Source organism: Bufo bufo, chromosome 6, assembly GCF_905171765.1.
Source record: "Bufo bufo chromosome 6, aBufBuf1.1, whole genome shotgun sequence".
Taxonomy (NCBI): domain Eukaryota; kingdom Metazoa; phylum Chordata; class Amphibia; order Anura; family Bufonidae; genus Bufo; species Bufo bufo.
The window spans coordinates 170,740,842-170,756,328 of NC_053394.1; the positions used below are offsets into that span (position 1 = coordinate 170,740,842).

Genomic DNA, 15,487 nt, shown 5'->3' on the forward strand with positions numbered 1-15,487 from the left:
CCTATTCGTCATCATTGTGTAAACTTTGACCCTGTACCTCACAGTCAGCAGACACATTCCAGCCAATCAGCAGCATACCCTCCCTCCCAGACTCTCCCACCTCCTGGACAGCATCCATTTTAGATTCATTCGGAAGCTGCAGTGTCACAAATTTGACTAAGTTGTAATCGCAATGCGATTAATACAGGTTATATTAATCGCATTGCGAATTCAACTTAGAGCTGGGTTCCTAATGGTTGTTGTATTGCTAGAATATAACGAAGATTGAGAATATAGTGCTATATTCGTTATATTCGTCAATTCTAGCAATACAACCTTTAGGAACTCAGATCTAAGTTGTAATCGCAATGCGATTAATACAGGTTATATTAATCGCATTGCAAATTCAACTTAGAGCTGGGTTCCTAATGGTTGGCGTTGCTATGGCTGGTGTCACCCGGTGCGGTAGAAAATGGTGTCACCCCTGCCCCCCCCCCCCCCCCGAAGCCATAATAAAAAGATAAAGAGAAAAAAAATGAAGTCACTAAGTCAGCTCCAATCAGATATCTGCATAGACCCAGAGTCTTGGTCTATGTGCAGATATCTGATTGGAGCTGACTTCTTATTTTCTCTTTTGCACATAAACGTTTAAACTATATTCCTTAGTAAAAAATGACCAGTCCACACCATGTGGGTCTATATTTATGAGGGCCCCCCTGAGCAAAGATTAGTAAATGTGGCCGGGTGGCCCCAGCCCACAGTTCAACCCAACCCCTTATGTCTCCTGGCCTGGGGCCGTCTCTATAATAATCCACCAGTAATTTATGAATGTGGTTAGGCTATTAACTTATTATTATTGGGGTATTATTAAAATAATTTGCTCTATAAAGTCAGAGCCGCTCTACCTACCTCCTCCTCCCGACACCAGAGACTCCTGTAGGGCAGCTGCCGCGGTGCCCCACCACTCACCAGGCTGCAGTGAGTCACACCCCCGTCCTCCTTTACCACGTGACGGCGCGGCGTGCTTGCGAAGTTTAGAAGTTTAACTTGTGAGTGAGAACTCCTGCGCCGGCGGGCCGCGGGTGACACCCCATCAGACTGGTGTCACCCGGTGCGGCCCGTACCCACTGCACCCCCCTTGCAACGCCACTGGATCTAAGTTGTAATCGCAATGCGATTAATACAGGTTATATTAATCGCATTGCGATTACAACTTAGATCTAAATTCCTAATGGTTGTATTGCTAGAATTGACGAATATAGCACTATATTCTCAATCTTCGTTATATTCTAGCAATACAACCATTAGGAACTCAGATCTAAGTTGTAATCGCAATGCGATTAATACAGGTTATATTAATCGCATTGCGAATTTAACTTACCACACTCTGCGTCAACTACGTAATTTTCCATGGGAGTTTTGCCATGGATCCCCCTCCGACATGCCACAGTCCAGGTGTTAGTCCCCTTGAAACAACTTTTCCATCACTATTGTGGCCAGAAAGAGTTCCTGTGGGTTTTACAATTCGCCTGTCTATTGAAGTCTATGGCGATTCGCCCGTTAGCGAACATTTGCGGAAATTCGCAAATGCGGAAAAATTTATGTTCGCGACATCTCTACTGTCCAATAGGTAAGGCTCGATGAGATTGGTGAGCTTGTGTAAAGCTACGTGTAATATACATTCTGTTCTGGTTCACTACTATGGTTGAGGTCCAAGAGATTGTCACCAGATCAGATAAAATCTTACATCTATGCCCAACTTAATTGTTTTTTAATCCACCATGTTACATTTGTCCATTAGGGTAGCCAACCATAGGTTTCCCATATAGAGCTTCCTGATTTTAAGAATTTTTTTATATCTTAGACTAAATTTCAGAGGACTTCTTGTTTTTCGTTAAAGATCTCTCTTCTCTACCATTAAAACTCATTTCAGGATGTTTGAGAATCCAGCACTTGTAAAGAAACTTTATTATAAGGGATTCATTTCAGAAAATTTGCTAGTTCTCTTAATGGTTTTATCTGCATTAAAGGTGATGAGAACTTACAAGTAGTTGTTGACATCTTCTGTACTCATTTTGATAGTCATAGTAACCATAGTTACCATAGTAATAGTAATAGCAGCGGAGGGTTGCAAGATCAACACAATTTAGGATTATAGCAATGCCACTAAAGATGGAACTGATGATGTTTAAGGAGAGGGATCCTCTTACCTGTTGAAACAAAATTCAATGGGTGAAAACATAGATTTTGTATTTGACCTTCAAAGTAGTACTGTTGTCTCATAGCTTTCAGAATTCCATAATAAGTGCAGAGGCAAAACTTGCACTTGCATTTTTTTGTTGTCATTGTTAATAGTGTTTTTTTTTATCACAGACATTTATGATATTTCAAAACCTCATCAATGGAGGTCTCCAGTCTACCAATCAACAGGTGACTATGCATGTACAATCATTGTACGTCATAGTAAATAGGATCTATGGAAAGAGACACACAATTGGACTCATCCTCTGGACTTAAGCTGACCATACACACGACAAAAATAAACAAAGAGAAAAGAGCAGGGCAGCACTGCTGTGTATGGCGGAGTGTACGGAATGCTAGGCGACTAGTACAGCCAGTGAACGTGGTGCTCTGCCCCAAAATATAAGTCTCATGGTATGTAGAAATGGAGAGGAAGAGCAAAAAGAAGGGCGGCACTCACCAGTGAGTGCTGCCCTTCTCTTTGTTCTTCCTCTCCATTTCTACATACACACGACACAGTTGTTGACAGAATGCTCGTTGGGTCAACAGCTATCTCTCCTGATCCTACCATGCATACTCGGCTCCGCTGAGCATTCATTTGTAATGGAGCAGAGAAAAGGCCGCTGCCATACACCTGTGGTTGCAGCTTACATCCTGAGAACAAAAAGACGAGCAGTAGAAATCAAATGTGTCCAATTCTTATCTCTCCTAATATCAGCCGTGGGGGGAGAGTCAGGAAGCCGCCATACACATTAGATTGTTGGCTAAACTTCCTGGGTTTCAAGTTTGGACAATACATCTTAGGCTTCGTTCACATCACTCTGTTTAGGAGCAGGAGAACGGAAAGGACGGATTCTGCAAATAACTGAGCCGAACGGTACCCAAGGACCCCATAGACTACACTCCCCTAAAGAATTATTAGGAACACCATACTAATACGGTGTTGAACCCCCTTTGCCTTCAGAACTGCCTTAATTCTATGTGGCATTGATGCAACAAGGTGCTGATAGCATTCTTTAGAAATGTTGGCCCATATTGATAGGATAGCATCTTGCAGTTGATGGAGATTTGAGGGATGCACATCCAGGGCACGAAGCTCCCGTTCCACCACATCCCAAAGATGCTCTATTGGGTTGAGATCTGGTGACTGTGGGGGCCATTTTAGTACAGTGAACTCATTGTCATGTTCAAGAAACCAATTTGAAATGATTCGAACTTTGTGACATGGTGCATTATCCTGCTGGAAGTAGCCATCAGAGGATGGATACATGTTCTCATTCTGTTTACGCCAAATTTGGACTCTACCATTTGAATGTCTCAACAGAAATCGAGACTCATCAGACCAGGCAACATTTTTCCAGTCTTCAACAGTCCAATTTTGGTGAGCTCATAAAAATTGTAGCCTCTTTTCCCTATTTGTAGTGGAGATGAGTGGTACCCGGTGGGGTCTTCTGCTGTTGTTGCCCATCCGCCTCAAGGTTGTGCGTGTTGTGGCTTCACAAATGCTTTGCTGCATACCTCGGTTGTAACGAGTGGTTATTTCAGTCAACGTTGCTCTTCTATCAGCTTGAATCAGTCGGCCCATTCTCCTCTGACCTCTCGCATCCACAAGGCATTTTTGCCAACAGGACTGCCGCATACTGGATGTTTTTCCCTTTTCACACCATTCTTTGTAAACCCTAGAAATGGTTGTGCGTGAAAATCCCAGTAACTGAGCAGATTGTGAAATACTCAGACCGGCCCGTCTGGCACCAACAACCATGCCACGCTCAAAATTGCTTAAATCACCTTTCTTTCCCATTCTGACATTCAGTTTGGAGTTTAGGAGATTGTCTTGACCAGGACCACACCCCTAAATGCATTGAATCAACTGCCATGTGATTGGTTGACTAGATAATTGCATTAATGAGAAATAGAACAGGTGTTCCTAATAATTCTTTAGGTGAGTGTATAATGGGGTCTGTTAGGTTTACGCTCAGATGAAGATTTTTGAAGCGGAGACAAAAGTATATTCCTCGGCTCGGTTAGTCCTAAACGGAGCAGGAGAACGGAAAGGCTGAACGGTGATGTGAACGAAGCCTTATGTGTATGGCCAGTTTTACATGGGCCAGCACTTCTGTTCTTAGGATTGGATGAGGTCCCAGCAGTGTGAATCCAATTAGTATTTCATGTCTGTGATTGTAAAACCTTTTTAACCTTTCAAAAAAACAATTTTCAGCTTTGTCGCATTGTCTTGCTCCGTCCCAGGCAATCAGCATGTATGGTTGTATGTGATATGCAAGGATGTATTCTACCCAAATTGGTTCAGAGTGCCTTCCACATGAATGAGTGGGCCCAGAGAATGCCATGAAAACATTCCCCAGACCATAACGGTGTCACCACCAGCTTGTGCGCTCCCAGAAATAGTTGCAAGGTGTCTGTTCTCTGATGTTTCACGCATGACCAGTGGCGTCGCTACAGGGGGTCCAAGGGGGGGCAATTGCCCCCCCCCCCCCCAGGTCATTCCTTGCCCCCCCCCCCCGGGTGCCTACCCCACTGATTCGCTGCTACGCCCGCACTACTGATTCACAACAACAGACAACATACACATGACAGATGGGGGTGGGGGCAGCGTTCGGACCCAGCGGAGGTAGAGCGTGCAGGGCAGGGCAGGCTGGGAGTGCGGCAGCCGCAGAGTTGACGTCACCACGTAAAGCTGCGTGCCTGCCCGCCCGCGCGAACGCTTGCTTCTGCAGCTCTGCTACTGCTAGTGAGCCTGTCTGTGCCTAGGCGCCAGCTTCGGACAGGAGAGGAGGACTGTGTGTGGCAGCACTGCACTGGCACTGCTGCGCCTGCACCAGAGGGCGAGGCACTCTCCCAAGAACTCTGCCTGGCCCTGCCCTGGCCAGCCCCTAGGCAAGCTAAGAAAAGTAAGAATAAAAAGTTTTAAAAAAAAGTATGTACCCCCACTACCTCGCCTCATGGCCTGCCTGCTTGCGCCCAGATCCTCCTAAACCCTGATACCCCTATAACTTAGGGGTATCAGGGTACATTATACTGGGGTAATATAACTGAGGACCCCTGTATAATGTCCCCTGATAGCACTGAGTCCTCCTCAGTTATATTACCCTTGTATAATGTACCCTGATACCCCTTAGTTATAATATTACCCATAATGTCCCCTGATACCCCTCAGTTATATAACTGAGGGTAATCAGGGTACATTATACAGGGGGTAATATAACCAAGGGGTATCAGGGTACATTATATAGGGGGTAATATAACTTATATTACTACCGTATAATGCCCGATAGGCCTCCTGAGTTATATTACCCTTGTATAATTATGTACCCGGATACCCCTTAGTTATATGATCCCGGCGGGGTCATATAACTAAGGGGTATCAGGGTACATTATTATACAGGGGTAATATAACTCAGGAGGTCTATCAGGCATTATACGGTGGTAATATAGCTTACATTACCCCTGTATAATGTCCCATGATAGCCCTCCTCAGTTATATTACCCTTGTATAATGTACCCCTGATACCCCTCAGTTATATTACCCCTGTGTAATGTACCCTGATATCCCTTAGTTATATAATATAACTAAGGGGTATCAGGGTGCATTATACAGGGTTAACATGTAATATAAGTAAGTGTGCAATGTGTGCGATAGTAACAGGCGAGAGCACTGCAAATAGGGAGCAGCAGAGGACTAGGGGGTAGGCTGTCTCCTGTTTTTTGCAGGGTATGGGTATCAGGAGTCCTGGTGGCACACTGCAGGATGGCATAGCCTGCTACAGGTGCCAGTCAGCCACAGCACCAGTGTGTGTAACAGATCTGAGGGCCCCAACGACAACAAATCATTTACTGCCCTGTGCGGTCAAACGTCAAAGACTATTACCAGGGACTCACAAGAGCGCAGAACCATCTTTAGAGAAGACCCTACCAGTACTTCAGACAGTCTACTAGATTATATGTAATGTGATTAACTAGCCATGGGGACTGGGACATTTCAGTCCGTCCCTCGGTTTGGCTGGACAGGCATCTGGTTGTTATGGGGCAACATACATTCACCATGCTGTTTGCCTCAGCATCTACAATTTGTGTAGAAACCTATACTATATTGTTTCCATAGTTTTCCATGAAGCGAATATAGATGTAAGTGAGCAGATGGATCTAGACGTATAACATCCTTTCTTATGTGTTACAGCTTGTACAGAGTATTTTGTTATCTTATTTATATATAATTATTTAGTATTTTTCAGTAGTATGATTAGCTGGTGAAAATTTTTAGTGCCCCCCCATTTTTGACTGTGTATCTTCTGTGCCCCCCCTATATATTGATCCTAGAGTCGCCACTGCGCATGACACACCAACTTCCATCCATTCGATGAGGCAGAAAACAGGACTCATTGTAGAAAGAAACCCCATGACAATTAGTGGAGGTCCAATTTTAATTCTGCTGCGAAAATGAAAACTTTTTTTGGCGATGCAAATATGTTAGAAAAGATGCAGTGTCCATCCGTCAAGTTCGGAGCCCCATGTGCAGTAAAACTGTTGTTTTAGACTCATGTCTGGAAGCCCCCTGGTTAATTTTGGTGATGAGCTGCTCAACTGTAGCAGTTTCCACGTCGCTTATTCATAGTGGTGCAATTTGTCTGCTCACTTTCACCACAGCAGCACGAGAACAGTTCACAAACTACGCAGTTTCAGAACTTTTGCCACCCTTAGCCCGAAAGCCAATTATCATTCTTTTTTGCAACTCTGATAAATTGCTCCTTTTACCCATGACAGCAACGAGGGATATGTGTGCAGATAGCCTATTGCACATCAACTCCCCATACTGTAGAGGTCAGAGGAGGGAGAGACCGCAAAGCAGGATTTAAGTACAGTACAGCGGACAAGGGGACTGAAGCAAAAACCGGCTTTATTAAAGAATCAGATGTAGCTGCCGGAAAATCGGATTAACGATATAAACAGGTTTACACAGATTACATGAACACGAGTTAGAATAAATGCGTTCCACAATATACACATCAGAGTCCAGGCTACACTTAGCTAGTATACTCCTATCTAGCCCTGCTACCCAGGGGACGCTTCTGCAGCACACTGACTAAGTCCCTGACTCTATAACCTATCACAGCTAAGCACCGGTGCCACTCATAGTTCTGCAGATTCTCTTGGATCCAATAAGATGCAGTCTGGCTCCAGTTCCGGTCGCTTGCTTGTCTGTCTTTCTCTCTCTGGTTACAGCAGATGCAGATCTTCAGCTCTGGCAGGAAGGATTCGGCTGTTCTCTATACACGGTCCCACTCCTCTAGAACACACAGTGAAGTCCTCTGTGTGCAGCTCCACAGCTGTCAGGAAAATCTCAGCTAATATAGCCTCCTGCTGCTACAGTCTTTTTCTGTTATCTCTCAGCAGTCCATCTCTCCCTGTTATCTCAGCAAGGTGCCAGGAACTTCTCCAACAGCCTGGAAAAAACTTCTTAACTCTTTCTTAGCCTCTGGCCAGCACTACTCAGGTTCCTGTTTAGTCACAGTGGCCTCTGGTGGCCGGAGGGAAACATGACAGTCTGCATAGATATAAGTGCTGGAAATGCTGCTGGTTGATTCAGGGCTGCCTCTTACAATACATCAGGATGTTGGGGACTAGGTCTGGCATCAGAAATAGGGTCCAAAGCTCCGTCCAATGTGTAGTGGACAGAGCTGGTTACTGCAACGCTGATCCAACAGTTATGGTGCCTATTTCTAACACCAGAGTAACTGCCCAACAGCTGTCCCCACCAATCTATTATTGATGGCAGGGCCAGATTGTGCTTAAAAAAAAAAAAGGCCCACTGGCTGTGTGGTAATTGTGAAATATGTTTTTGCCCTTTCCCCACCTCAGTTCTAATGGCATATCTGGATGAAAACTATACATATTTTGTAACAGATTAGCAAGTGTGATCCCACTGTACCAACTACAACTAACTGGATTGGTATAAGGCTTCACCCTTTAAACCCTATACAGAGAACTCAACTTCACTGCTGGTTAGCAACCAAGTAATAGTGCTCCCAAACCTCACACCAATTATAATTCTCTCCCAGATTGCCCTCATTACTAATAGTGCCCCATACAGTGATAATGTTCCATGAGAGTACCCTCATTAGCAATAATGCCCTCCATATTGTACCCCAGTAGTAATAAGGCCCCCTATAGTGCTACTAGTAGTAAAAGAGCACCTCTATAGTGTCCCCGGTGGTAATAAACCCTCTGTAAGTATCTTCAGCAGTAAAAAGGCCCACTAAAGTGCCCCCAGTAGTGATGAAGCCTCCTAAATTGCCCCCAGTAGTAATAAGGCCCCTCTATAAGGCCTCCTGTAGAGCCCCTCCATAGTATTAAGTCCCCGCTATAGTACCCCAGTAGTTAAAGAGAGTCTGTCATTAAAGTTTCACCTTTTTAACCCTTCCCATAGCTTTCTAGCAGCCTTACAGTTAATAAAAACGTTACCTTTATGAGCAATCCTGGACTTATAAAACCGGCAAAAAACAACTTAGTAGCATATGCAAATGAGGGCTCGCAAGTGCCCAGGGGCGGCGTTACCCCCGTAGGTGCCCAGCTAGCTCAGCCTTATCGTCGCTTCCCCCCGCCCATCCTTTCCCTCTGATCGCCTATCTACTTACTTCTTGTTTCGCCGAGATCCCGCACCTGCGCACTCAGTCAGTTAGCCGGCCGACGGACTGAGTGCGCAGGCGCGGGATCTCGGCGAAACAAGAAGTAAGTAGATGGGCGGTCAGAGGGAAAGGATGGGCGGACAGAGGGAAAGAATGGGCGGGGGGAAGCGACAATAAGGCTGAGCTAGCTGGGCACCTACGAGAGTAACGCCGCCCCTGGGCACTTGCGAGCCCTCATTTTCATATGCTACTAAGTTGTTTTTTGCCGGTTTTATAAGTCCAGGATTGCTCATAAAGGTAACGTTTTTATTAACTGTAAGGCTGCTAGAAAGCTATGGGAAGGGTTAAAAAGGTGAAACTTTAATGACAGACTCCCTTTAACTACTGGGGTACTATAGAGGGGACTTAATACTATGGAGGGGCTCTACAGTCCACGTTTTTATTAACTGTAAGGCTGCTAGAAAGCTATGGGAATGGTTAAAAAGGTGAAACTTTGATGATAGACTACCTTTAACCGCCGCCGGACATCCTAACGCAGGATCGCGTTCCGGAGGCGGCAGCCCTGCGCAAAGTCACGCATATACGCGTCATCTCGCGAGACGCGAGATTTCGCCCAAAGCCGGCCCGCGCATGCGCATCGCGGGCCGGCAAAAGTTAGAGGGGGGTCGGGTCATCAGCTTGCCAGCCAATGATCGTCGCTGGCAAGCTGATGATTTTTAAAAAATCGAATGAAAAGCTAGATAACACATTATATTTGTAAATATGATGTGTTAAATGGCTTGTCTGCTCCTCTGCTGGTCCTTTTCGTCGGTTGGTTCCAGCAGAGGAGCAGACATCACAGTTAGTAGCACCAAACACTACACCTTAGCCCCAGATCACCCCCATCACCCGAATTAACCCCTTGATCACCCCTTGATCGCCCCTGTCAATCACCTAGTGAAAGGAAAAAAGTGATCAGTGTAAACTGTCACTTTTTTTTTCCACTGGTATTGACTGATAGGTTTTAGGATAGTTTAGGTCCCTTGGTTAGGTAGTTTAGCGTCAGTTAGCGCCCAGCCCACCGCACCGCAGTCACTGATTCGCTGATTAGCGTATCGCTAATCAGCATTTGTACTTTTATAGTATCTGTAAGTGATCAAAACTGATCACAGTCAGATCTATAATTGTATTAGTGTCACCTTAGCTCGCCCTCCACCCAAAACGCAGTGTTTGCCCGATCAGGCCTGATCGGTTGCCCACACGTGCATTCACCCACGCCCGCCCCGCCGCAGTGACAAAAAATATTATATTTTTTGATCACTGCACAATCACTTTCCAAGCGCTGCGGCGATAAAAAAAATCAGTTTTGATATTTTTTATCAATCGCAGCGGCCTCCGGTACTTCGCTAGCCTCCCCTTTGTAAGACAGGCTTGCTTTTTTTCTTGGGTAGTCTCAGGGAATACCCCTAAATTTAGTAGTCCAAATGTCAAACAGGGGGTATTCTTCTGAAGAGGCCTACAGGCTTCTGACCCAGTCGGATGAGGAATGGGAACCCTCATCTGACAAATCTAGCGGGTCAGAATATGAACCTGTAGAGAGCAGTGGCAGTCTGACCCAAAGTTTGGACGAGGAGGTTGAGGTCCCTGATAGCACCAGGCGTACCTGGCCCCGTGTCGCTAGACCACAGGTTGTGCAGGATCCGTTTCAAGGGCAGCAGAGTGGGGCTGGCGCTGTCGGATCACGTGGTGAGGCATACACCAGCAGCGCAGCCCTCCCTGGACCTAGTACCAGCACTGACGTACAACATGGTGAAGTGGCGAGCACCAGAAGGGCAGTTGAAGCTGGTACGGTGGCACGTGCAATAGTTACCCCGTCGCAGCCACTGCAAAGACAGGCCCGTAGAGCCCCTAGAGTCCCTGAGGTGTTGGCAAACCCTGATTGGCAGTCACCAACTTCAGCCGCACCTGTAGTTCCCCCTTTCACCGCCCAGTCTGGAGTTCAGGTTGAGACAGCTCAGATCGGTTCGTCCCTGGGATTTTTTGAGCTGTTCTTGACTGCGGAGCTCTTGGACTTAGTCGTGGCAGAAACAAATCGGTATGCCACACAATTTATATCCGCCAACCCGGGAAGCTATTATGCCCAGCCTTTCCGGTGGAAACCAGTCCAAGTTTCCGAAATTAAAATTTTTCTGGGCCTTCTCCTGAACATGGGTCTAACCAAAAAGCATGAATTGCGGTCATATTGGTCCACGAACCCGATTCATCACATGCCCATGTTCTCTGCTGCTATGTCCAGGGCACGTTTTGAGACCATCCTGCGTTTCCTGCACTTTAGCGACAACAGCACCTCCTGTCCCAGATGCCACCCAGCTTTTGACCGGCTCCACAAAATTCGGCCCCTCATAGACCACTTCAACCAGAAATTTGCAGATTTGTATACCCCCGAGCAAAACATCTGCGTAGACGAGTCCCTAATACATTTTACCGGGGCGCCTTGGCTTCAAACAATACATCTCAAGCAAGCGCGCCCGGTATGGGGTCAAATTGTATAAGCTCTGTGAAAGGGCCACAGACTATACCCACAAATTTCGGATCTATGAGGGAAAAGATCAGACCCTGGAGCCGGTCGGTTGCCCTGACTACCTGGGGAGCAGTGGGAAGACAGTCTGGGACTTGGTGTCACCCTTATTTGGCAAGGGGTACCATCTTTATGTGGACAATTTTTACACAAGTGTGCCCCTCTTCAGGCTTTGTTCCTAGAACAGATTGGCTGCTGTGGCACCGTGCGACCTAGTCGCCAGGGCTTCCCCCAATGGCTCGTTACCACCCGTCTTGCAAGAGGGGAGAGGGCTGCCTTGTGTAACGAAGAACTGCTTGCGGTGAAATGGAGAGACAAGCGTGACGTTTACATGCTCTCCTCCATTCACGCAGACACGACAATACAAATTGAACGGGCAACTTGTGTCATTGAAAAGCCCCTCTCAGTCCACGACTATAATGCGCTCATGGGAGGGGTCGACTTCAATGACCAGATGTTGGCTCCCTATTTAGTTTCCCGATGCACCAGACGCTGGTATAAGAAGGTGTCTGTATATTTGATTCAATTGGCGATGTACAATAGTTTTGTTCTCTACAGTAAGGCTGGGAGAACGGGATCCTTCCTCAAATTTCAGGAAGAGATCATCGCGAACCTCCTGTATCCAGGAGGTTCCGTGGCCCCAACCACCAGTGTAGTTAGCCGTCTACATGAGCGACATTTCCCCAGTGTCGTTCCTGGTACCTCAACCCAACCGTCACCCCGAAAAAGATGTCGTGTCTGTAGCAGGAGTGGAATAAGGCGTGACACCCGCTATTTCTGTCCTGACTGCCCTGACCACCCTGCCCTATGCTTTGGAGAGTGTTTCCGGAAGTACCACACACAGGTACACTTAGCATAGGGATTGCATCTCACAGGACAGGCACACAGGGCTATTAGGGCCCTTTTACTCACAGCTGCTCCAAACCTCTCCTTTCACCTGGGATAAAGTGCATAATGTACTTCGCCACATCTTTGGGCGATTTGCGCTTTGCACATTGTCCCATGGGTAAGGAGAGGTTTGTCCTATAAAGGTAAAAAAATAAAAAAAATAAAAATCACCGGTAAGCAAAAAAGTTAACGTTCAGTTCAAAAGTTTATATCTTCTGTTCAAAAGTTATTATAAAGTTAATAAATTTATTGCGTTGCGGCCTGGTTTTTTCTTTTTTGTTTTGTTTTTTTTACCTTCCAGGTGGACCAACCGATCGACTAGCTGCAGCACTGATGTGCCTTCTGACAGAAGCATTGCGCTGCTGTCAGATTACACAAAGTCAGTGTATGCGGCGCTTCAAGACAAGATTTCTCCTCTGCAGTAAAAGATACGTTTGCCGAGGCATATGAGCTGAGGAGGCGGCGGTGTTCATATACTTTGGCAAACACTTTGTATATAAAAAAATAAAAAATCCCGGCAATGATTTATTCATCCACATCGATTGATGTGAATGGAGAAATCGGGTTTGCCAGGGCATACGAGCTAAGTGGGTATGGATGTTGGGCGGAGCTCCTATGTCCTGGCAGATGCCTTTCCCCTCCTTTTTTTTTTTTGGCAGAGATTTTTCCATCCACATTGATCGATGCGAATGAAGAAATCTGTGCCGTTCATTTTTTCTTTCAGCCCAGAGGCTAAACGGAAAAAAATAAATCTCATTACCCGTATGCTGAATATAAGGAGAATAGCAGAAACTCCTAATGCTGGCCATACATGTAATGATTGCGGAGACCCTCAAATGCCAGGGCAGTACAAACACCCCACAAATGACCCCATTTTGGAAAGAAGACACCCCAAGGTATTCTGTGAGGGGCATATTGAGTCCATGAAAGATTGAAATTTTTGTCCCAAGTTAGGGAGACTTTGTGAGAAAAAAACAAAAAAAATCAATTTCCGCTAACTTGTGGCAAAAAAATAAAATTTCTATGAACTTGCCATGCCCCTCATTGAATACCTTGGGGTGTCTTCTTTCCAAAATGGGGTCACATGTGGGGTATTTATACTGCCCTGGCATTTTAGGGGCCCTAAAGAGTGAGAAGAAGTCTGGGATCCAAATGTCTAAAAATACCCCCCTAAAAGGAATGTGGGCCCCTTTGCGCATCTAGGCTGCAAAAAAGTGTCACACATGTGGTATCGCCGTACTCAGGAGAAGTTGGGGAATGTGTTTTGGGGTGTCATTTTACATATACCCATGCCGGGTGAGAGAAATATCTCGGTCAAATGCCAACTTTGTATAAAAAAATGGGAAAAGTTGTCTTTTGCCGAGATATTTATCTTACACAGCATGGGTATATGTAAAATGACACCCCAAAACACATTGCCCAACTTCTCCTGAGTACGGAGATACCACATGTGTGACACTTTTTTGCAGCCTAGGTGGGCAAAGGGGCCCACATTCCAAAGAGCACCTTTCGGATTTCACCGGCCATTTTTTACAGATTTTGATTTCAAACTACTTACCACACATTAGGGCCCCTATAATGCCAGGGCAGTATAACTACCCCACAAGTGACCCCATTTTGGAAAGAAGACACCCCAAGGTATTCGCTGATTTGCATATTGAGTTCATGGAAGTTTTTATTTTTTGTCACAAGTTAGTGGAATATGAGACTTTTTAAGAAAAAAAAAATCATAATTTTCCGCTAACTTGTGACAAAAAATAAAAAATTCTAGGAACTCGCCATGCCCCTCACGGAATACCTTGGGGTGTCTTCTTTCCAAAATGGGGTCACTTGTGGGGTAGTTATACTGCCCTGGCATTCTAGGGGCCCTAATGTGTGGTAAGTAGTTTGAAATCAAAATCTGTAAGAAATGGCCGGTGAAATCCGAAAGGTGCTCTTTGGAATGTGGGCCCCTTTGCCCACCTAGGCTGCAAAAAAGTGTCACACATGTGGTATCTCCGTACTCAGGAGAAGTTGGGCAATGTGTTTTGCGGTGTCATTTTACATATACCCATGCTGGGTGAGAGAAATATCTTGGCAAAAGACAACTTTTCCCATTTTTTTATACAAAGTTGGCATTTGACCAAGATATTTATCTCACCCAGCATGGGTATATGTAAAATGACACCGCAAAACACATTGCCCAACTTCTCCTGAGTACGGAGATACCACATGTGTGACACTTTTTTGCAGCCTAGGTGGGCAAAGGGGCCCACATTCCAAAGAGCACCTTTCGGATTTCACCGGCCCTTTTTTACAGATTTTGATTTCAAATTACTTACCACACATTAGGGCCCCTAGAATGCCAGGGCAGTATAACTACCCCACAAGTGACCCCATTTTGGAAAGAAGACACCCCAAGGTATTCGCTGATGGGCATAGTGAGTTCATAGAAGTTTTTATTTTTTGTCACAAGTTAGTGGAATATTAGACTTTGTAAGAAAAAAAAAAAATCATCATTTTCCGCTAACTTGTGACAAAAAATAAAAAGTTCTATGAACTCACTATGCCCATCAGCGAATACTTTAGGGTGTCTACTTTCCTAAATGGGGTCATTTGTGGGGTGTTTGTACTGTCTTGCCATTGTAGAACCTCAGGAAACATGACAGGTGCTCAGAAAGTCAGAGCTGCTTCAAAAAGCGGAAATTCACTTTTTTGTACCATAGTTTGTAAACGCTATAACTTTTACCCAAACCATTTTTTTTTTTTTTACCCAAACATTTTTTTTTATCAAAGACATGTAGAACAATAAATTTAGAGAAAAATTTATATATGGCTGTCGTTTTTTTTGCAAAATTTTACACCTGAAAGTGAAAAATGTCATTTTTTGGCAAAAAAATCGTTAAATTTTGATTAATAACAAAAAAAGTTAAAATGTCAGCAGCAATGAAATACCACCAAATGAAAGCTCTATTAGTGAGAAGAAAAGGAGGTAAAATTCATTTGGGTGGTAAGTTGCATGACCGAGCAATAAACGGTGAAAGTAGGGTAGGTCAGAAGTGTAAAAAGTGGCCTGGTCATTAAGGGTGTTTAAGGTAGGGGGGCTGAAGTGGTTAAAATGCTCTATATAGTGCCCTGAGTAGTTATAATTTCCCACTTAGTAATATAGTCCCCCTGTAGTGCTCTCAGTAGTTATAATGTC

General features: G+C 45.1%; 1 protein-coding gene across 1 annotated transcript in view; it reads right to left on the bottom strand.

Annotated features, from left to right (window-relative positions):
• Positions 1-15,487, bottom strand: part of LOC121003058 (membrane-spanning 4-domains subfamily A member 4A-like) — a 210,344-nt gene that overhangs the window by 22,660 nt on the left and 172,197 nt on the right. The window contains exon 5 of the mRNA XM_040434612.1: positions 2,025-2,189. Coding sequence (XP_040290546.1) covers positions 2,025-2,189 — 165 coding nt within the window. The remainder of the gene's footprint in view (positions 1-2,024; positions 2,190-15,487) is intronic.